This window comes from Phoxinus phoxinus (assembly GCF_949152265.1).
Source record: "Phoxinus phoxinus genome assembly, chromosome: 2".
Taxonomy (NCBI): domain Eukaryota; kingdom Metazoa; phylum Chordata; class Actinopteri; order Cypriniformes; family Leuciscidae; genus Phoxinus; species Phoxinus phoxinus.
This window is the reverse complement of record NC_136877.1, coordinates 21,584,463-21,608,493: the sequence shown is the minus strand read 5'-3', so window position 1 is coordinate 21,608,493 and position 24,031 is coordinate 21,584,463. Positions and strand designations below refer to the sequence as shown.

General features: G+C 37.3%; 2 protein-coding genes across 20 annotated transcripts in view; one reads left to right on the top strand and one right to left on the bottom strand.

Moving 5' to 3' along the window:
* Positions 1–3,762, top strand: part of map1aa (microtubule-associated protein 1Aa) — a 29,577-nt gene extending 25,815 nt beyond the window's left edge. Inside the window, 2 exon segments of the mRNA XM_079595338.1 lie at positions 20–252; positions 458–3,762. Coding sequence (XP_079451464.1) covers positions 20–252; positions 458–613 — 389 coding nt within the window. The 3' untranslated portion in view covers positions 614–3,762.
* A 2,290-nt stretch (positions 3,763–6,052) lies between these two features.
* The window catches only part of ppip5k1a (diphosphoinositol pentakisphosphate kinase 1a), a 34,721-nt gene continuing 16,742 nt past the window's right edge, over positions 6,053–24,031 (bottom strand). For 2 of the 19 annotated variants that reach the window (XM_079637851.1, XM_079637864.1), the window contains 14 exons: positions 23,744–23,967; positions 22,631–22,758; positions 22,419–22,533; positions 19,389–19,496; positions 19,114–19,227; positions 18,851–18,991; positions 18,599–18,692; positions 17,629–17,754; positions 17,256–17,285; positions 16,183–16,245; positions 12,534–12,713; positions 10,377–10,514; positions 10,113–10,226; positions 6,053–8,136 (listed from right to left, as the gene is read on the bottom strand). In XM_079637851.1, coding sequence (XP_079493977.1) covers positions 7,556–8,136; positions 10,113–10,226; positions 10,377–10,514; positions 12,534–12,713; positions 16,183–16,245; positions 17,256–17,285; positions 17,629–17,754; positions 18,599–18,692; positions 18,851–18,991; positions 19,114–19,227; positions 19,389–19,496; positions 22,419–22,533; positions 22,631–22,758; positions 23,744–23,967 — 2,156 coding nt within the window. In that variant the 3' untranslated portion in view covers positions 6,053–7,555. Of the gene's footprint in view, positions 8,137–10,112; positions 10,227–10,376; positions 10,515–12,486; positions 12,714–13,288; positions 13,349–16,182; positions 16,246–17,255; positions 17,286–17,628; positions 17,755–18,598; positions 18,693–18,850; positions 18,992–19,113; positions 19,228–19,388; positions 19,497–22,418; positions 22,534–22,630; positions 22,759–23,743; positions 23,968–24,031 lie in introns of all 19 variants that reach the window. The other 17 variants (XM_079637862.1, XM_079637866.1, XM_079637863.1 and 14 more) reach the window with 11 other exon arrangements.

The following is a 24,031-nucleotide window of genomic DNA, read 5'->3' as shown; positions in this document are numbered from 1 at the left end:
TTTAATTGTTTCTTAAAAGGTTCAAATTCTGCAAAATTCAGTGCAGCTGTGCCCCCTGGTCCTCCTATCTATGTGGATCTGGCCTACATTCCCAACCACTGCAGTGCTAAAAATGTGGACCAGGAGTTTTTCAAACGTGTTCGCTCTGCATATTATGTAGTGAGTGGAAACGACTCCAGCAGTGGAGAACCAAGCCGTAGTGTACTAGATGCCTTGCTAGAGGGAAAGGCACAGTGGGGATCCAATCTACAGGTATGATATTTGTTAATTGGTCTCTCTGTTTGTCTCTATAGATGTCAACATTGGAAGTTTGTAATTTGCTGATTAATTTGCTGGATATTCTATGCATATACAGTAAATGGGGGGGGGGTCAATGAATGAAGCTCACTGTGCTATTACTAATACTTTGCTAAATTGCTATACTATTTCTCTTACTCTTACTCTGTACTATTTGTAGGTAACATTGATACCTACTCATGACACAGAAGTGACCCGTGAGTGGTATCAGCAGACCCATGAGAAGCAACAGGAGCTGAACATCATGGTCCTGGCCAGCAGCAGCACAGTTGTGATGCAGGACGAGTCATTCCCTGCCTGCAAAATAGAGTTCTAAATTCAACATGGCTCCCAGGTTCACATCTTTACTCTCAAATGGTCCGGTACAGCCTTAATTGTAGTTTACTCACTTTTTATTTTTAACTTCCCATGGTTTAAAACAGCACATGTTGTCTATTGCCCTAAAACCCCAAACCTAAATTATAATTTCCTGTGATGAAAGTTACTAGAATGCAAGAGAACAAAAGGAAGACGTGCCTTCACTTTTCAGGGTGGCTTTTCCCTTTACGTTGTACAATACATGCATTTATACAAACATACATACATACATAAGGTAATAGATTTCTTGCTGAAAATTCTTAATCCTTAGATTTTGGGCCAAACTTCTTAAACTAGTTTTCATGGTCACATTCCCAGTCATAGTTTTATACTGAACAAGGTTACCAAACGAGTGTGCTAAATACAATAACAAAGTTGATATATACTGTATAGCCTTGTTTACAATGATATTTAACTGAAGCACAAGTATACCTCTTTACTTATTTTTGAACAAAAGCACCAGAAAGTCACCAAATACTGCTTCTCAACTGGATTAGATACCCCTGCTTTCATCTGATTAGTTCATGTACACTTTCTCATTTTAATGAAACTGTTGCTTTGAGGCCTTGATTTATTTATCATAGCTTCATCCTCTTACATAGCACAAACACACACTACATGTAAAATTCTATTTAGCCTACTTCTATTAATCAAGGTTTCCCACATTCAGATTCCCACTGTGCAAATGGCAATTGAGGCTATATATAGCTCAGCAGAGAGTTTAACAAATACCTGGGTGCTAGTATTTCACAAATAGGAATTTAGTTAACAAAAAAGATTTAAATAAAAAAAGAGATTTAAAAATAAATAAATAAAAATGCAACCTATGTGCTTTGCACAAAATGACTTTACATTCCTGACCTTGCTTTGAATTTGTATGATGGACAGCATCAGCAACATTAAATTAATAATAGTAGTAATTAAAGTTTGCTTCTAGATCTGGACAAAATTCTGTTTGTAAATGAATGCTGAAAAACAATTGAATAAAGAATAATGTTTAGATGATAGGTTTATTGTCAGCACTAAATAACAGAGAGGAAGTATTGGAGTCAAATCTTATTTTCTCATTAAATTATGTATAAAGTGTATGTTCACAGAGTTATTTTTAGTGTTTATGACATTGAGAAGTATGTTTTATTCCTAATTTCGTGCGATTTTGAAGAAAATTCTTCAGCACCTTGTAATGATTTCCCCTTGATTTCTATTGGTTATAAAATGTATATAAGACCAAATTGCTTAATGTAAAGGAATGGGAAGAAAGGATGACTGAGAAAATGCAAGCCAAAGTTGCAGGCAATGGAAATGCATGGTATTCAATGAATACACTTATGTATGAAAGTTTTTTCCATGTTTTTGCATAGGGTTATATGAACGAAGTGAGCTACGGATACTGCACTTAAACCTATTCCAAAATGTTATTGTGTGTTTAAAGTTATTCAAAGCAAATTGTGGCTTTTATATGAGACATAGACCATTATCTTAACCAGTACTGCAAGCGCTGTCGTTTTCCAATCAATAAACGATGAGGATATAGGCTAGGTGATATTTTTAAATATAAAAGTAATTTCTTGATTCAAAGACTGGCAAGTCTTTCACACTGTAAAAAGTGATCAGTTGACTTAATTTACAAAAAAGAGGAAACCTGTTGCATTCAAATTATGAGTTGGAATTGTCAAGTTCATATAACTTAATTTTTTCAACTACGCATTAAGTTTATTACTTAATAATTTTAAGTTATATGAACTTGACAATTCCAACTCATAATTTGAATGCAACAGGTTTCCTCTTTTTTGTAAGTTAAGTCAACTGATCACTTTTTACTGTTTATTTTTTTTGTCTCTCTGTTCAGAATTAGCATTGATGGACAGAAAACATGCTGTCATAATACGCCCGGAATTGCAAACTTTTTTCTTTGTGCTTTTTTAAATATGTAAGGTTTAAAAATATCTGATCATATGACACAACTGCTCGTCACAGAGCAAGATCAAAGATGAAAGGAATAATGATCTTGTATCATGGACTGACGGATAGAAAACTCTGTAAAAGTACTGTATGCGCTGCATGTATATTACCATGAGGTAACAGCCTGAACATGCATTTAAGTACTGCTACGCTTTTAGGTGCTTGGCTCAATTCATTCCTATATTAAAGAAGGAAGGTATTTTTAGTTCCATTTGGGTCAAAATCAAATCTATAATATTCATACTGTTCACAATATTTTAGTTTTTACAATTCTGATTTACATAGTCTCTCTTATTGGTCTATAAGATTTGACTGTTGACCTTCATCATTGGAGAAAAGTCCATATTTACATCTAGACAACATGACAGAATACTCTATGGTTCAGCACACTCCTTTATATTTCTCTGAGGAACAATGTATGAGGATACACGGTTAATGCTTGCCTCTAATGTTTTTAAGGTGCTGTAACTTTTCAGCTACTGGTTATTTGGCTGTGCTGCAGAGATGTTCTGCGTGACATGGTGAAACCCAGATGTGACTTCGCAGTACCACAGAAAACAAAACAAACGCATACAAGTACCAGACTGCAGACTGCCAGATCAAGTGACTAGATCACTGATCACATTTTATATTCAAGATTTGTAAGTGTCTTGTGTGATTTATTTATTTTTTTGAAGATGACGACTATATGTTTCGAAAAAGTTTGGAAAATAAAATAGTCGTGACGTGCTGTGCAAAACATCCCTCAGTTGCAATGTTGAGTTTGCCATCTCGGTAGAATCAAAGCTGAAATATAGCATTCCATTGAGCCTAGCTGTTTAATGCATGTGATCTTAATTTCGAACTTGTATGTAATAGTTCATAGTTATATTAAATAAAGTACTATTTTAAACATATTTAAATGATAATTGTACTGAAAGGCACATATAACCAGGCCGCGCTATCATTTCCAGCGTGCAGTGTTGTTAAGACAATGTAGACTTGGATTTTATTTTTCATTTTCCATGTTTTCATTACGTTTGCTTTTATTTCTCTCTTTATGTGCAATACTCTGTATCTTTCTTTAAGCTCTCTAAATGAGTGTCTACAAATATGTTGTAGAAAGATAAACCTGATAATCACTAATAAAATATGTTAATGGAAAATATCAACAAGTTTTTGTTTTTCCTTGAGTCAGCTGTCAAAGAATCATGGAATGTCTCCCACCAAAATCTAATGCGAGTATACACTTTATTTTCATTGAAATAACACTTTTATTTCAATAGTCCACTTTAGACATTCTACTATATGTAACTTTGCAACTACATGTCAACTTATTCTACTAACCAGTCTACTAATACGGAGTTAGTTGACATGTAGTTGCAAAGTTAATTACAGTTAGTACAATGTTTAAAGTGGACCATCGGAATAAAGTGTAACCACACTTTTATTGTGGATTTACTCTTAAGTAAAATAAATTAAAAGTACATATGCCAAACATTATGTCGTTTTATTCACAGTTATGTTAGTAAGATACTATTATATTTTTGGTAACACTTTACAATAAGGTTCATTTATTAAACATTAGTTAATGTATTAACTAACATGAACTAACAATGAGCGATACATTTGTTACAGTATTTATTCATCTTTGTTAATGTTAGTTAATATGGATAAAGCTGTTCATTGTTAGTTCATGTTAGTTCACAGTGCATTAACTCATGTTAACAAGATTTTAATAAAGTATTAGTAAATGTTGAAATTAACATTAACAAAGATGAATAAATGCTGTATAAGTGCAGTTCATTATTTGTTAATGTTAACTAATGTAGTTAACTAATGTTAACTAATGAACCTTATTGTAAAGTGTTACCATATTTTTTATCAATATTTTTAATTTGAGTAAATTTTGGTAATTTTGTCATGTTTTTGCCATTTGTAATAATTTGTCATTTTGAAATGTCTATTTTTTGTTATTGTAGTGCATCAAGACCAAGTTAAACTAATGTGTCTTTGGCAATTAGTTGAAATTAACCATTTAAAGGTTTGTTTTATTTTCTTTATTTCAGCTAATGTTTATTCAATTCATTATTTTATGGTTTTACACACAGTATGTGCAATAGAGTTTGAGATAAAACACTGCATATTGATTCAATTGAGTACTGGTACTTTATTTTTGAGTAGGCCTATTTTTTTTTTTGTACTTTATTTATTACCTGAGAAGACTCATTTGATTAATGTACTGCAGTAAACAGCTTGAATAAAATTAAAGCAAAGAATGTTCTAGAATTTCTAACACATTCACACGATTCAAGGGTTTGAAAGAATAGGGGGTCGGTACATAGCAGCCTCTCTACCGAAAAGCGAGCTGAATTCACATGACGATGACATCACTGTCTGGGTCATATGCCTATTATCTCTTCTTCCCCTCCCTGTCGGTTTCTGAGAGAAAGGCATGGAAATGAACAACAGCCTTGTGTTAAAGAAAACAGAAAGCAGTGCTTGGCACAGCAGCGGGAAATGCCAACAATGCCCTCCTGTTCAGTGATCCTAATCATATGGAAATAAATACATTTTGGATTGGGTTTGCTGGTGGGACTTGAATTCAGATGTATAACTAAATGCGTGATACTATGAAGATCGTTCACTATGCCTTGTTGAAGATGTGTTTTGGTTGCGGTAAACAGAATGAAAACCCTCCAGGTGGTGAAGGATAAAAACCTCGCTGTCATGCCAACGAGTATGAGGACGAATAACAGTTAGAGATAATGATGCTTATGCAAGTGTACACCTATTGAGACAGTAAATTAAGTATTGGAAATATGGAAATGCCAGACCTTAGTGAAGAAAAATTAAAATGTTGTGTGGGTTCAAGTGAAGTGGGTTCCACTTGTTAAATACAGAGAAACCTAGTGCTTGATTTTTATACTAGTGAACTAGTGCTTCTTAGTTCACACATAAGTTATACAAAGACAACTGTTTTCTGTAGACAATGCCATTTTTATTTGAAACACTGTAAATCAAGGTGGCATTTAATACTACAGCACAGACGGCATACAGCACCAACAGTAGGCTACGACACGTTTGAGTTGAATCTATCTATCTATCGGCAGATGTTTTAATATGTCAGTGATTATAGAAACAGTTGTCAGTGGGTTCAGTGTGCTTCGCTGTACTCTGAGCAGAGTGGAAGAATTCACAGACGCCGCTGGAGGTTGGAAGTGAAATACTCGTCTCTAGATTCTAGAGGTCTTGCAAGCTCAGTGGTCCTACATCAGTTACTTTTACACACACATGCATGCTCGGTAAACAACGTCCACTATCCAAGGTTTACTTAATGTTTTTATCCAGAACAGGTTCAGATCAAAAGAAAAAAACAGTACAGTATATGCTTCTGAAAAGCAGCATCTTTCTCTCTTTTTTAAACAGTAAGCAGACAAACATTTTTTTGTGTGTGTGTGTGTGTGTGTGTATTGGTAATCTCAGTACATGACACTCAATTAATTTCAAATAGAAGGGTCACGGTACAAAAAAGTATTTTTTGTCAAAAAGGTGAAGCGAGAGAAATGTAGTTGAAATGAAGACCACTATTTAATTATTTAAAACCGTGAGAGCACTGTATGTTTTACAAAAATAAAAACTAAAATATAAAAAAACGAGACTTACTCATCTGCCGTCTCATTGTTAAAAGTAAGCTGCATATTAGTCAATAAATATATATATATATATATATATATATAGACTAAATATATATATGTATTTTATAATGATTTAATAAATTATGACAGTGGGGTAGCAAGCTTTGGCAAACAGTAATAAAATGGTAGCGTTAATTTAAAGGAATAGTTCACAAAAAAAACATTCTGTCATCATTGCTCACTCTCATGTTCCAAACCCATAGGACTTTTGTTCGTCGTCAGAACACAAATGACGGTATTTTTAATTCAACTTGAGAGATGTCCCTCAATTGAAAGTAAATTTCACCTTTTTTTTAAAAAAAGTAAAAGAAATATTGGCAAGTATTCTGAAAACACATGATTTCTTTATATGATGAACATATTTAATTTAGGCTTTTGTTTCCATAAAAACATTGATTAATACACATACATAGAGCACATCAAATATGGAAAATGGAAGCTCAAACGCGCTTGAACCAATGAAATTTCACGAAAATACAGCTTGAGTTTCTGTTTACCATACTTGATGTGCTCTATGTAGTATGCGTGTAGATCAATGTTTATGTGTGAATAAAAGCCTCAATTAAATCTGTTCATCATTCAAAGTGATCGCGTTTCTTCAGAAGACTTGATTCGCTCGATTCATACATATGGATTACTTTTACAACGTCTTTATGACCTTTATAAAGCATCAGCGTTTCCAGTGGAGGGCCAGAAACTTGGAGTCAAGGGCCAGTCTTATGGAACGACATGAGAGTGAGTTTTTTCAGAATCTTCATTATTGGGTGAACTATCCCTTTAATATGCATTTAGCTGTGTAAGTTCATTATTCAAGAGCTTGACTAAGTACTTTAGCAAACACAAACTAGTATCAAATATCACGTCCCTTTGAAAAATATCTTCCAGACCAGCTAATGAAGAAAAAAAAATGCAGTCGTTTGGAGACAAGGAAGATAAAAATGTTTCAGTGCGTCTAACAGCTTATGTTTGCTCACTGGCCGTAGGACTAGAGGGATGCTTTACATGGGAAGCATCTCTGAATAACACTACAGAATTAAACACACGGAGAGTTTATTAAGATTTTTGACAGGAGCGTTTGAGCTTCAAGTTCAAAAGGTGACAATCGCAGGGAGGGCCTCCATTTATTCCCCTTAAATTACGTAGGTCAATCCCACTTTGACTTGTTTGGGACTTTATGAAGGTCTGAGGCACTACAGCGAGAGCATGCTGGGATGGGACGAAGGGCGCACGTATATGGGGGAGCTGCCCGGTCTGCGTTTCCTTCACGGCTCAGGCACATGTGGAGCTCCCACCTCCAGTGGCGTCCCAGGGTGTGGCAGGGTCCCCCCCCACACATCAACCGTTTCCTGTGTATCAAAGAACTCATCCGGCTCGTCGGGCGTGAGCGGGGTCTGGGCGCTGGAGCCGGCCTCTGAGCTGCTCTCTCGGAGCTCCAGAAGCACAGGCAGGGAGCCGGGCAGCCCGCTAAAAGACTCCGTCAGCGGACTGTCTGCCAAGAGAGAGCAGGGAGGATTGGGCTCCGCAGGGGCCGGACTTGACACTTCATCGCGGCAGGGGCTCTCTGTCAGACACTGGCCAGCAGAGTCTATGCCGTCCACTTCTATTTCACTGGGTTTCTCCGGGATGGGAGATGGTATGGAGGGGAGGGGGTCTTCAGAGGGGAGGCAGGTTTCAGACGCGGAAGACACACAGTGGCTGTTGTTGTGAGGGGTCGGGTGGATCTCCTCGCTGCTCTGAGGCGTGAGGGTGATCTTCTCACTGAAGCTGAAGCGAGGAGATGTGTCAGCCGTGGTGGGAGACGAGGGGCCGGCGCTCGACACTGTACTTGAGGGACCACTGCTGTCTGCATGGAGAAATACACACACTGTTACGATTTGTGTCTTTGTTTTCTTTGTTTGATCCCTCCCTTGTTTTTCTTGGCGTCACTTTATCTTTTGGAGTGTGTACTCTCTCTCTCTCTCTCTAAAGTGGACGCACCTGTTCGTGATTTGAGTGGCTGATTGATGGAGCTGACTGATATAAACGCCAATGAGGAGGAGAAAAAAGTGTGAAGGCAGATCTTGTGGGCTAGCCAGCAAACAATTGTTCTTTAGGTCTGCATTTAGTTTTTTTCTTTGTTAGTTGTTGTCTGTTCTGTTAAATTTCGTTCCTTGGATGGTATGTTCGTTATTATTGTGACGTCTGTTGTGAGTGAGTAAATAAATAGATTTGATTGATTCCGCCGTTTACTCGTTCTTGTTACGTAGTCTCTCTTCTCTTAGAGCTGATATTTTTATGAGAGGTCGTAACACACACACATAATTATTTGGTCTATTCTGCAAAACAGGTGCCATTTGTGTCTCTTACTTCAAATTAAATTTGTGTAAAAATGACTTCAGATGATAGTTGATTTACTATGTGTTAATTAAATAAATGTTTGTTTAAAGGGGAGGTAAAATGCCCTTTTCACAAGATGTAAAATAAATCTATGATGTCCCCAGAGTGTGTGTGTGAAGTTTTAGCTCAAAATACCACACAGATATTTTTATATAGCATGTTAAATTTGTCACTTTTTGAGGGTTTGCAAAAACGCACTGTTTTGTGTCTGGCCCTTTAAATGCAAATGAGTTGCTGCTCCCGTCACAGAGGACGGGGTTTCACAAGCTCGTGTGTGTGTGTGTGTGTGTGTGTGTGTTAGCAGCTGCGATTACCTCATGCAGACACACTAAAATGACAGAAACTGTTCTGCCTTTAATGTTTAAACAGAGTCAGACAAAGATGGAGAGACTCAAAAAGAAGTGACAACACGTAGAATGCATCAGGACGTCTCTGAATGGTTAGTTGATGAATTTATGTTGCTGATGTGGAGTTAACTATCTTCAATTAGCATATTCTGTCATGGTAATCTATAAATCGCTCGTATAGGAACTGTTGTGAGATGCACACAGAGTGACTTTTTTATTTTTATTTCACCTTTATTTAACCAGGTTAATCGGTTGAGAACAAGTTCTCATTTGCAACTTTCTATTGCATGTGAAAAGATGGATGCTACAGCTTGAGCTGACTCACAAATGTGCTCGACTACAACAACTCTCCCTCTTCTCAACATGGACTGCGTGTTCCCGGGGGCGTGGTTTATGTAAATTTTAGGGTTGGTGATGTCACTAACCCATGAGGAATGTCGTGTAGTCCCTACCCTACCTACCAGTTTGTTGTAGTCCTTAAAAAACTATTTCTTTAAAAGCAAATATCTCCCTTTGGTTTTAACTTTGACCATTGTAACTTTGCAGATGTTTTTTATGCTCAAACAGCAACATTACACACTAACTAAAGTTAGAAAAGTGAAATCATAATCAACCACCCCTTTAAATGCATCAAGAAAAATCCAGATAACTTTATCATCATGAGGACGCCTTTTTTGCCTGCTCAAACTGTTTTCACTACTCCTTGATGTATTAGCAAAACATACACAGTTTGATTTAAAAATATATGCAAATTAACAGCTAGCATTTATCTTTATTCTTCCTATTTATTTATTTTTAGATTTTAGTGGACATACTGTATTATTAAAAAGAATCAGCAGTTACCATGACTTTGTATAGTGAAGAACTGATCATTAAAAAGTGTATATTTGTAGAAATTATTCTAAGAAGCAAAATCGTGAGCTGCCAACCCTGTTACCTTGCATAATTATATCCCAACATACATGAAAATGTATGAATTTAGCTTGCAATGTGTTACATACTGTATGTTGGATGGACCAGATGTTTATATGTTAACAAATATCATTATTCCATGCTGTATTCTCCATGTGAATTAGCTTAGGGTAGCAGTACTTACACCAGGGCGGCCGATCAGAGCGCTGGCGCATTGAAGCCGAGGAGGACAGCACTCTGTGAGGCATGTAAGATTCCCCTGTGGGCTGATTCTGGGAGTCAAACATGGCTGAGAAAGCTAGAGACAAGCGGAGACAAGCACACACAGTTAAGACACAAGTGCGTTATATTACAGTATCAAAAGAATTGAGTGTGACCTAAACGTATGCCATGTTATTAGTCATTTCCTGGGTTACTTAAATCCATAGAGTGGTGTTATGGGCATCACCTCTGGTTGTCCTGGTGTGGGAATCTCCTGCATTCTCACACACGGCCGTCAGGAACTCGTTGACTTGTTTTAGTGAGAGGGAATTGTGGAGGGTCTCGAGGGGGTAGATGGAGGGCACCATGGAGCAGCCTTCAAAACCTACAGAAGTGATGAGAGAAAACAGTCCTCTATTCAGACATCAGTGTACACCCAAGAAGTCTATAACCACTGAACCAATGACAATAGTCATTCCACCTACTGCCAAACCCTTGTTAGTGACAGAACCACAGACAAGAGTCACAGGCGGGAAACATTCAGACATACATGCACACAAACAAACCCACCTCATCCTCTTACCATTCATTCAAGACTTGGCACATACAGTATTACATAGGAAATCTAAATCTACATTACAAAATGAAGACTAAATACATAATCTGGTAGTAATGTAGCTACTGTACACACACACACACACACACACACACACACACACACACACACACACACACACACACACACACACACACACACACACACACACACACACACACACACACACACACACACACACACACACACACAGCTTCAAGTAAAACAAAAAAAGTTCCATTGTTAATGAATTGTTAGAGTCTCTATATGCACTTCTTTTAGTTGGCAAAACCAAACTCTTAATGTAAATGAAGATAAAGCAACACACGTAAATTAGGAGGGAGCTGGCAGAGACGGGAATAAAAACAGGAATGAATGTGAGAACTGCACCTGCAGATCATGTAATCAGTGCATGGATTTTATAAATCATGACAAAACATCACTTCTGACTATTATGATAATGGAGAATGTAAATAAAAAACAAGCAAGCGTATGATTATGTATGAAGTAATATCGATTTAAATAATTATTGAGAGTTTAATACATTAATCATTTGGAAATGAATAACTCACATTTGGAACAGAAATGAACAATATTCCTTTTTCTTTCAAATCATATGCCACTATCATGCAAGTCAGTCACTGTTACTTTGATACGTCAGAGAGTCGATGCGACTGTAAGCTGGCACAGTTGCAATCCGATGCCACTGGCATGCATCTGCCACACAACACACTCCAGCAAACAGCAGCGAGAGATCACTCCTAATGCTTCTCCGTCCTCTTCTCTGAACAGCGCTAAATTCAACATCAAAACATGTTTCCATCTGTTCTGTCCTCTTTCTAAACACTGGTCTGAATAGCTTGCAAGAGTACCAGCACAGGTGACCTTCTTAAGGGCTAATTTATTCATTCAATCAATCTGGGACCGTTAACAAAAGTCAATTTTACAATCTTTTGTGTGGTGGAATTGATAAAAAATGTTTTAAAAATCTGAAATATCACCTACGCATTGGTGGAAAAATATTTCTTGCATGTTATTTAGTTCCCTTCCATTAGTTAATTTTCATTACACTACCATTTAAAAGTTTGGGGTCGGTAAGATTTTTGAATGTATCTGAAAGACATCTCTTATGCTCACCATGGCTCCATTTATTTGATCAAAAATAAATAAAAAGAGTAATATTGTGACTTATTATTACCATTTAAAATACCTGTTTTCTGGATATATTTTAAAATGTAATTTATTATTGTGATGTCAAAGCTGAATTTTCAGCAGCCATTACTCAGTGTCACATTCTTAATTTTGCTTAAAATGTTTGTGCGAACCGTTTATTTTTCTTGTTTTTTTTCTTTAATGCATAGGGAAAAAAACGGCATTTTATTTTTAATTGGAAACATTTTGTAATAATGTAAAAGTCTTTACTGTCACTTTTGATCAATTGAATGTGTCCTTGCTGAATAAATGTATTAATTACTAAAAAATATATATATATTACTGACCCCAAACTTTTGAACGGTAGTGTGTTTTTAGCAAAGTTTTTAAGAAAACAGCGTAGCAAATTAAACAATGTTACATTAAGCACAAGATTAATCACAATTTATTTGAATTACATTTTCCTGATAGCCCTAAAAAAAATATCCACAATCTACATAAGCTTCATTAAGTAGTAAAAACATGAGCTGTGTCACTGCAAGCTGCTTTCCCCAATAACACAAGCATGCTTCAAACAGCAGAGGCGCTAGAGCAAAGCTGAGGCCATTACTGCAGTCACGGCACAGCAGGGCACGGAGCGACCTCCGCAGGGCTGACCGTAGAGGTACTCTAGTGGGTCCTGGCCAGAGATTAACCACTTGCGGAAGAGGCGGAGATGGTAGGAGCATTGATGGAGGTGGTGGGCAAAAGCACTGTCCAAACAGAACGGGTGGCCAATATTGGGGTCGTTGGAAAAGCGCCTCAGCAGCTGGGCTACCTGGTGCTCTTCCAGGGGTTCTGAGGAAGAAGAGGCAAAGCAGGGAAGAGAAGAGTGGGGAGTAGGGGTTGGAAAGCAGACGGGTGAGGGCATGGGGTCCTCATGGGTACAGAGATTACCGTTTCATTACTTAGCATGCTATCAGAACAACTCCCCACAATAGGTCTGACAGCGTTTAATAGACACTTCTCCGCATTTAAACACACCTAAACAAGGGCCTGAGCAACTGGTCACCAGCAGGTAATCCCAAGCAAAAACACACAGCAGCACTTAAGTCCGTTGTAGTCCACCGCCTTCATCCACAAACAAAGATGTACAGTTCTATGCACAGAGAGTGCAAAGGAAACAGTATCATCTCCTGGAGTCAACATTCATCGCTTAAGGCACAAGACCACAAGGGATTCAAGGAGCAACTCACTAAGCTATACGCAGACATGGTCTACATTCCCACACTGAACTTCTAGACAGATCTACTTTTCCTCACACTGTGAGTTCTTCAGCGTGCACACGGACACTGTGTAGTTAGGCCCAGTCGAGTAACTCAATCGTCCTGACTGGATTAAAGCTGCGCAGTGGGATAGAGATCTATCATTACCTGAGCCAGACCACCATAGAGGTGGTTTAACCGCCACGGCAGAAGAGTCATCCTGTGTGCCTGAAGTGAATACAGTGCTCAGTGGAGTCAAACATCAGTCTGACTACACCATGAGAAGGTCACATCATTACAAAAATATACAAAAAAACTTTGTGGTCCGTTCGAGTTTTTTTTTTCTTTTCTTTTTTAAAGAAAATAATACTTTTATTCAGCAAGAATGCATTAAATTGGCCTAAAGTGACAGTAAAGACATTTATAATATTACAAAAGATTTCTGTTTCTTTTGAGCTTTCTATTCATCAAATAATCCTGAAAAAAGAAATTTACTTAAAAAAAATTGTAAGCAGCACAACTGTTTTCAACACTAATAATAAATGTGTCTTCAGCAGCAAATCAGCATATTAGAATGATTTCTGCAGGATCATGTGACACTGAAGTCTGGAGTAATGGTGCTGAAAATTTTTAACAAGTACCAACAAATTACATTTTATAATACATTAAAATAGTAATAGTAATAATATTACTGTTTTTGCTGTATTTCTTGATCAAACAAATGCAGCATTGATGAGCATAAGAGATTGAGCATGAGTATTTAAAATCTCTTTAAAAAAAAAAAATTATTTAATTTTTTTTTTTTTTTTAACGCTAGTTTAAAGGGCATTTTTATAGACCTTTAACATAGATTGTTGGTAATGTTCCTGATTGCTACTAATATTGTTAGACAACTACCCCTTCTATTATATGTGAATATTTGATTATTTACAATTTGTAATTACTTATTTAAATAATTAAAAAATATTACAAAAATTATTTTGTTAGTACATTTTTGTTTTAAATGTTGCTAATGAATGCAGTTTATAAATAATCTTTTTACGAGCCGAGGCAATGAAAAATCAGGCTCAGCGGCCTGAATGCATACTTGAGTTTCATTAGGTTCATAGTCTTTGTCATTAGATCATAACCAATTGTTCCAACACACAAACACACATTTGTTCATAGTGTGCATTTTCTAATTACTTCAGTTGTTTTTATAGTAAATCAGTAAATTATATTTGCTACACCCAACACAGAAAAAGTTTGGCCTTTTTGGATTTGAATTAAAACATTATACAATCTCTTTATTAAACGGTTTCATCATGTGCACCATTGGGAGGTGCCCACAATGTAGAAGATTGCAGGTTTAACTATCCTTGAGGTGACATTTGATACCCACCTGACCCACATTTACACACTAACCGGGAAAACACAAAAGTATAATAATTAGACTGAATGAATTCAATTTGTTTAAGCTAAAGAGTGTGCACTCATTTCAGAGACATTAAGCCAAGCGAGTATTTCTTATTAACTACAGAGACATAATTAGGTTGGACGAAAGGCTCCTATGTGAAAGGCTTCGAGAGCTGGATGGCTGGGAATGTGTGGTGGGTAGAGAGTGTGGGATCTGGCAGGGAATGGGATTGTGTAGGTGGATCAGGGACCATCTTAAGCTTTGCATGAGATGTACTGAGCACATACAGGACTGTGTTCAAATACACCTACATAACACACTGCGGTAATTCACATCAGTTTACAAGCAGCTCTTTTGCATTGTTCTTGACCTTTGTTATCACCTCCATTCAGGTTTGTTTATGCTAGACAACATCTCCGGACATCCTTTTGATCACAACATATGGAAGACGATTCTTTTCCAGAGAGAGAAATACACTGATATCCTCTTAACCAACATAACATAAACATGCAGATTATGCACAGCACATGTGTCTATAAAATTAAGTGTTGAGAAGCACAAAAGACACTGGCTAGGAGTTCATCTGTTTCTGCAAGTGTGGTAGGTTATTTCACTCTCATTAACTGAAGATATGCTAGTCGTTTTTAGCATTTCCAAATATAATGGCCTCTTTTCCTGTAGACAGACTGTCGATGTAGAGCGCTGAGATTTTAAGCTGCCTCCAATGAAGAATCAGAGGGAAACAGGGTAAAATGCTCCTTCATAACTCAACATTCACAACATTTAACATAATTACAGTGCACAACCACATTGAATTGAAATAAAAAAAGAGAGAAGATTAATGGGGTAAAAGAGTGTCAGGTGAACCACTTCCCAGTGAACAATCCCTGTCTGCTATTAAAACCTGTCAAAACAGTGAAACACACTGTTCATTAATACGAGAGCTAACAGGGGAAAGGTTTAATCACCAGTGTACTGTCCAGTGGCTCAGGTTCATTATCTTGAATATCTATTCATAATTGTACACTTGAAAAAAAAAAATCATCATCTTAGTATCTCAGTATTTTTGTTATTGTTTTCATAGAAATGATCACAATCTAAATTCAATTAATTTACAACACTGTACATAATATTACAACTTGATTTCAGAGAATATATATTCTCGCTTTATTTTTCGCAGTGAACTTACTAATTGTTTTTTAATAACTAAATTCAATGTATTCTCTCTGACATGCACTGCTGTTCAAACACAATGAGTCGTATGTCATTTTGCTTCCCAAATGTAAAACAAGACAAAAATACTGATATAAGAACATGATATTTTTTTGCAGCGTACTACACTCACCGCCCCACAGACTTGTGCACACACAAGCACAGGAAACACAAACACGTGCTTAAACTCATCCACACAAACAGTCAATCGTAAACTGATTAACATTGAGTCACTGGGTGAGAGTGAGAGTTGTCCGCAGGAGGTTTCAGATAGCGTGTATGTGGAAAGGGTAAGAGGCTGGTTGAATGTTTAAAAAGATGGCAGAAATCACGTGAAAGAAAACAAAACCAACATAAATTTCCGAAATGAAAAGAGGTTTCCATTGGCATGCAAAACAAAGGGAGGTGGAGAAAAAGAAAAAGTGGAAATATACTTGAAGAGAAGCAGACGTACCATTAGTCGGATGCTTTGCAAACGACACAGAAAATCGCTTTACTGCCGGCATAGACAACAACTCTGAGGAAATAAAAAAGGTCACTAGTTACCATTTTTAACAGTACACCTGTATAGGATGGGGATGGTGTTACAGAGCTGAAGGTGTGAGACTGTCAAGGATAGTAGGGTGAGGAGTGTAGTAGGGCTGGGTTTTCTACTGTGACTACAGCAGGATACAGACTCAGAAACACTGGGACAGGAAGCAGGAAGAGCAGCGTTTAGTGTCTCAATGCGATTTAGACTTTTAGCTAAAGAGTGAGAATGTTTCGTATTACGAGGAAGATGTTAATCTCAGATAGGTTCACTGAGGCTATTCCTATTTAAGTAAAAAAAGAAAAAAAGAAAATGACAATACGAAGACAGATCTTTTTCTGGTTAACTGTCTTCACAGAGTCGCCACAGTGAATGAGTGGATCTATTTATAACGCTTTAGCTACAGTAATATTTTGGGCTTGTCACTTTATGGGCACTTCTCTACTATAAATACAGATGCCATCTTATCAGACGTCATCTCTCAGAACAAACAAAATGGTGGACAGAAGCATGAAAAGCTTGAGACGGTCAGATCAACCCCTCACCTATGTCATTTAAGCAGCTCTGAGAGCCTGTAGCGTAACAGCAATGCCTTCACAGGACACAACCACACACAACAGTGAAGACAAAAGAAACTGGGGAATGACCAGCCAGTCCTAGAGACCAGCCAGAGGTTTAAAATGAAGCTAATAAGGATAAATGAACAGGCTCATGTATACGACAGTAACAAATGAGAGAGTAAAGTTAGAACTGGAAAACGGCAGTAAAGAAAACAGGACACAGGAAATGGGAACTGAAACGGGGAGAACGCCAAACAATGTGACACTGACACCTTGTGGACAAAGTGTTTCACCAGGAGCGTAAAAACTGAACATTCTGGAAGGAATCGGTATGTAAGAGCACTCCGAAGAGCACTGAATCATTTATCAAATTTAGTAATAATTTCAACACCAATTTAAAGGGTAATAGTTTGCCGTTCACTAAATCTACATTCTTACCATGTTTTTGCTTCAAACTTTTTTGGATTCCTGCAGCGGTACATAAAAATATGTGCTTCCATTTAAATGATGTCAAGAATAAAACACTGCGCACAAAATATGATAAATGACAAGAAACAAAGACAATTTCAGAAAGACAATAAATGACACATTAGACTCCATGAGCTTTTGGACACCACACATTCAAGACCATGAACATGAACCAGATGTGAAATGGTGAGTATGACAGCGAGATGTGTGACACACCATCAGGACCTGATGTAACGAGAGTCCTTAATCCTAAACTTTACAGGAAGTGCCCTTTACCTAGAGTTCCTGCATTGTAAACTCTTTTATTATCTCTGTGAGAGAAGGAGCTGGACTGAGCACATACCGTCTTTATAGGTCAAACTGCCCGAGGAGAATTTTTTGCGGTGTGTGCGTGCGTAGTCCTGAAGGTTGGGGGCACTAGAGGAGCCCCCCAGGACGGTGGTGCTGAAGAGACCAGCGCACTGAGAGCCTGCAGAGGGGGTTAGATCACGGAATTAGTGTGCACACCAACCACATGCACTTATTAATCAAAACACAGCAGTTACTGCAGAGGGAGTGAGAGGACTATAGAATCATAATATATGACTCATGCCAAAACCATTACGGTTTGGCGAACATCAATGACAGGCTACGAGAGCGAAATCTAATGAACGAAAGACAGAAGCAATGTTCTGGTCAGAGAAATTTTCATGGAAGTATATACATTATATCTATTAGGAGCAATTATGCTCACACACACACTTAGCAAAACAGCAGATCAGTAATATATTAGTGAACATTAGCGTTCACATGTCATTGATAGTAGATTACACAAATTAACTTCAAATCTACAGAGAGTTAGGTACGAAATATGTCGGACTGCATGCAGGATTATTTTGCTAAATTTCACCCTTGTCAAATATGTTTTTTACCATGCAAAATTTTTAACTTTTAAAATTGCAGCAAATTCAAGGCACTTTCTTTCATAGGTGTATAAAAGCCAACAAAACGGTCATCACAGATTGCAGCACTAATTTATTTAAAACACAGTTTAAATAGGCTAAAGCAAAACACAGAATGATTGCTCCAAAATGTCTAAAAATGAACAGCATCATCCCACCATCATGCAACAAACTCTGTCTCTGTCTGGATCTGAAGTGTGTATCCACCAATTTCCTAGGTAATGTCTATGCAAGTGGTCAGCTAATGGCTTTTACGCCGGAAATAACATGCAATATAGTGTTGCCTTGGATTGAGAGGGTGTGTTCCTGTCAGGGAGAGGAGATAAACAGCAGTTGTTGAGGCTGACTGAGGGACAGACACATGATACCAACCTAATCCGCTCTGCTTCATCTCTGGAGACTGACGTGAGCAGGAGGGGAAGAGGCGATAGCTGCCCCCTTTAGAGGATGAGCTTTCCGACAGGACCTGTGCACAGACACAAATAGAACGGTTGAATTATTGTACATAAAACCCAGCCTGATTCTGTCAATTTGACACCACAGAGATTTATACAAGTTTTTTACAAAGCACACTGTACAATAGTTGGCATAGTAGGTGGTTGAGTGTCATGGCGGCTGTGATACCTCCATGGAGCCAGTCTTGCGATTCCGGATCAAAGGGGATTTCCTTTGGGTGCTGATGGCCTCCGAAAGGGGCAAGGCACGGTCGGGCTCATCTCGTGCAAGATTTTCCAAACTACCAGGGTCTGTTTGCTTTTGGTCATTCTATGTCAACACACACAAACACAGACATGGAAAATTCAGAAAACAAACCAAGCTATTATTAGCTAAACAACAACCTAATCCAATACATGATGAGAAAATGTAACAAATGAAAGTCTGTATACTTCAGCAGAGGCTGGACGGAAACCAAATCCCATCGGAGCGCTCTCCTCCTCAGATACTTTGACCCCAGGGCTGAAATGCAGTTCCACATGGAAGCGCTCTTCAGAGGAGGGGTCCTGAGTTAACAACATCACAACTGTCACATTTCTTTGAAGAACTCTTTTGAGACTACACAGTCCCCACTCAAACAAAACATTGGACAGCTCAGTTATGACAGTTCACTTATGTTTATTCTGTACCTCAGTTAAGTTGAACAGACAGTGAGAGCAGGATGTACCTTGTTGTTGTCTTCGTAGAGCATAATGACGATCTGGGTCATGTAGTTGAGCTCAGACACTGCACTTAGATAATCCATGGCTCTCTTCCACTGCTGGTCCTTCTCCTCCTGAAACATCATATATATCCTTTAACATTTAACTGAAACCACAATCAAAGGTTCTTGCTAAAAAAAAAAAAAAATGTGTACTACTTCAATACATCTTTATAGGTCATTTCATAATTACTTCTATTGTCTTTGAAACATGGTTAATGTATCTTGCTAAATGTACCAACAATCATTTATGGTAAAGTCACCTTCATTTATACAGTAAATTATAAAATACAGATTGTTTCAAAGCAGCTTAACAGGAATAAACAGGAAAATAATGATTCAATTATGCAAACAGAGTTCAATTCTGCTGTAAAGCAGCTCTAAAAATAAAACACTGTCATTGTTCAGTTGAGTTCTGTTCAGTGTTAATTCAGTTCAGTTCATTAACTGTGTAAAGATTAGCAAATATGAAATGAGTTCAATTCAGCTACAGTATAAAGCAGTTCTATAAAAAACAGTGGTGTCATCGTCCAGCTCTGGCCTTCAACAAAAAATATCTGTAGCCATTTGAAATTAGAGGCAATCACTGCATGTTAATCATGATACAAACAAATATGCTACATACATGTAGCATGAGCAGTTGTTGTTTTATTTTGATTAGATACAATTAGATTGTATAATGTCAAGTTTTAAAGCAAAAACAGAATGGTCTGGCTTCATATTTGTGATATGACGCTACATCAGACACACCTGCTCAAAACAAAAACAGCAGACGTACTGATTGAAAATACAAATTCACTCTCAGACAGTAGATAGCGATTATAAGGGCTTTGCCCACTGCGCTTAATCCTGGGTTATCGTTGTTCTAAACACTGCTTTTATCCCCGGGTAAAGGAATGTTTCACGCTTTGAATTAGAAGCAGGGTTAGCAACGTTTTTTACCCGGGGTTACGAAACCCTGCTCCAGAACAGAGTTAGCACCGCTTTTGCAGTCTTAACTCCACATTGCGGTGCCAAACTTGTACAGAGTGAAATTATGCAGTGTTAGAATGTTACAACTAGACACTTAGCAACAGAAAACCAATCGCGTACTTATATTTGCATTCTTTGTACCGTCACGGAAACACTAAATTGTATATAAACAGTAAATTCAGCGTTTGAGAGGAAAAATGTCAAATGCTGACAGAAAACGCGACAAATTGAGTGAAGAAGAGACCGTTTCATTCTAACCTTTATAGTCCAAAGTATCCATTCAGTATAAACTCGATAGAACAGTCGGCAATGCGAAAATGCACAATGCTAGAGCTTTTATGTAAACAGGTCATGTACTGCTTTCACTGACACCGGCAAATATGCAAATAAGAACGTTAACCCAGGGTTTAGGAATGTACAATGTGAAACGTCAGTTTATGAATACCCAGGATTAATTGTTAAAGGGTTAGTTCACCCAAAAATGAAAATAATGTCATTAATGTCGTTCTAAGTCCGTGAGACCTCCGTTCATCTTCGGAACACAGTTTAAGATATTTTAGATTTAGTCCGAGAGCTTTCTGTCCCTCCATTGAAGCTGTATATACAGTATACTGTCCATGTCCATAAAGGTAATAAAAACATCATCAAAGTAGTCCATGTGACATCAGTGGGTTAGTTAGAAGTTTTTGAAGCATCGAAAATACTTTTTGGTCCAAAAATAACACAAAATAAGACTTTATTCAGCATTGTATTCTCTCCCGGGTCTGTTGTCAATCCTTCACAGTTACGCTGCTGGCGTAAGACGCTGATGACGTGTTATCTGGTGCGCCCGAGCTTCATTTATAGACTGAGCGAAACGCACGGTGTAAAAGTGTCTCATCCGCGACATGCACATTTACGCACCATTAAAAAAATGATATCCACGCAAACAATGTAGAATAGCTTGAATATAGCGTGCGTCTCCCTCAGACTGTAAACGAAGCTCGGGCGCACCAGATAACACGTCATCAGCGTCTTACGTCAGCAGCGTCACTGCGGAGTCCTGAACGCAGATTGACAACAGACCCGGGAGAGAATACAATGCTGAATAAAGTCTTATTTTGTGTTATTTTTGGACCAAAAAGTATTTTCGATGCTTCAAAAACTTCTAACTAACCCACTGATGTCACATGGACTACTTTGATGATGTTTTTATAACCTTTATGGACATGGACATTATACTGTATATACAGTTTCAATGGACGGACAGAAAGCTCTCGGACTAAATCTAAACTCTAAACTGTGTTCCGAAGATGAACGGAGGTCTTACGGGCTTAGAACGACATGAGGGTGAGTCATTAATGACATTATTTTCATTTTTGGGTGAACTAACCCTTTAACCTCAGGTAAATTATGAGCAGCGCTGCACTATAAACACTGCTTTATACAGAGGTAAGAGGAAAATAAATGCCATCGAAACTTTTCTGAAGACATTAAGTTCCCTTTAGCGATACATTCATGTAAACCCCCACCCCCAATTCAATATTTATATTTTTCTTCCTATATTTCGAGCATAGCTTGTTGCGCCTGGTGCAAAATTTGTTCTGTTGGCACATCTGTGTTCTCCTCTTTGTATCTGTTTTCTGCCAAAAAACGATTTATGGCTGGTCGACCAGTGCATCTCGAGCTGAATATTATGTATAACGATGAAGTTGCAATTCAGTAAATTAAAAATATGTTAACTTTAAATATTGAATAACACAATACAGTTTACAAATTATAATCAAGTACTTTGTATGTGCTTTAATATATCAACATTTCAAAATAATTTTAATTCTTTAAAGCAAAACAAAAGATAATTAAAACATAATGATTAAAAATGTCCTTTCAAGTAAAACGTAATTTGGCAATATTACAAAGTGCACTTTTTACACGTGTTAAGCATTGTCATCATACATAGATGGTAGACAGGACAGCTTATGTGTGCGTCACTTCGATTCTCTATTTTCCTCGTCATTTCTCTTTATAATGTGTTATAATACTTACATCCAATAGGCCGCCATAACGGAAGACACTAAGCAGGGAGTGGACGTGACTCTCACTCGTGAAATACAGCCGAGTTCGGACATGCCTGCCTGGTGACAGCACTCCACGTGAGTATCTGTGATACAAAGATATGGACAAATCTCTCATGCTCAATAGGAGAGACCAAATAAAAGAAAAAGGAGAGACGAGAGTAAAAAAAACAGGGCACTCACAGAGGATGCAGCTTGTTCACAGACTCGTCCTCATGTGTCCTCTGGAGGTCCAGTTGAATTTTCTTTACTAAAGGCAGACAGTAGGCATATGCAATATCCAGCTTTTCCACGTTATTAATCCCATACTCCTAAAAAAAAAAAAAGTAGTTTACAAAAAAATTGTTTACAATCAGATGTACAATAGCAGATCCCGACTTTGTGTGGAGTACTGGGTAGAGGCGGGGTTTTTTTTGGGGGGGGGGGGGGGGGGGGGCTCTACAAAGTGCATTCAAATAATTTGTAAATTGTAAATCAATTAAACTGACTTGTAAATACATGTGCATTAAATGTTTTTTTGCACACCTTCCTGCCATTCAAATTCGAGTACTCAGAGAGACCATGGTATAACTAAAAACAAACTATATTTTATTACCTAGATTAGAAGACTAAATTACAGTACCCAAGAGTATCACTATTTTGTAGCAAGTCCCATTCAACAACATAAGTAGTTCAATTCTACTACTGTGGCAAGGTTTATATTGTTAACTAAAACTAAAAAACAAAACAAAAATAAAAAAGATATTAATTTCTTGAAATAAAAAAATATCAAAACTGAAATACAGTAAAATATATATATATATATAAAAAAATGTATTTCAGGGGTTTGACCCATTTTTGCCTTCAGAACTAACTTACACTAAATGTAAATAAGAAATGTTGCCTTAAAATTATGTTAAAGTACTAAAATAAACAAATAAAACCTATATAGACCTATTTAAAAATAAAAGAACCTATTTAAACAAAAAAAATTACGAAAATGAAAATGAAAACAGAAATTACAAATTAAATTGTTTGGAAATTAAATTAAAACAATGATACTAAAATAGCATTGGCTGTTACCGGTAGTCAAAAATTGTCAAGAAGTTAGTTTTACTTTTTGTTGTGGTATCAAGGGCTGGGTGATATGTGAATATAAATGATTAATAAAAAAATGTTTTCCTTGAAAAAAAAGTAATAGCTTATGCTAGTGAAAATATCTAGTGAAATACTTGTATTCTGACAAGCCCTATTCACATAAGCAACAGAAGAAAAATCAACTTTAGCTAAGGGCAAGCCAGAATTTCCTGAACGCACCTGAGGTATGACAATGTCGGCTAGAGCTCGAGAGAGCTTGAAGAGTTCCCCTGTGTCCTCCAGACCCAGGGAGCTGTTGTGCTGCACATCATACTTAACACAGTCATAAATGTCAGGAATCTTGCTGATGTCGTAGCGGCCGCTCTTCATGCGGAAGTCCCTTTCTAACTTAGACCAGCGCTGCAGCATCATCTCCAGTGTCTCGCTGTGGTACAGCTGTAAATCTGAGAGAGGCAACTCAAACTCATTTACTCAGGTTGTATCAAGATTATCTGTATGGCCTTTTAA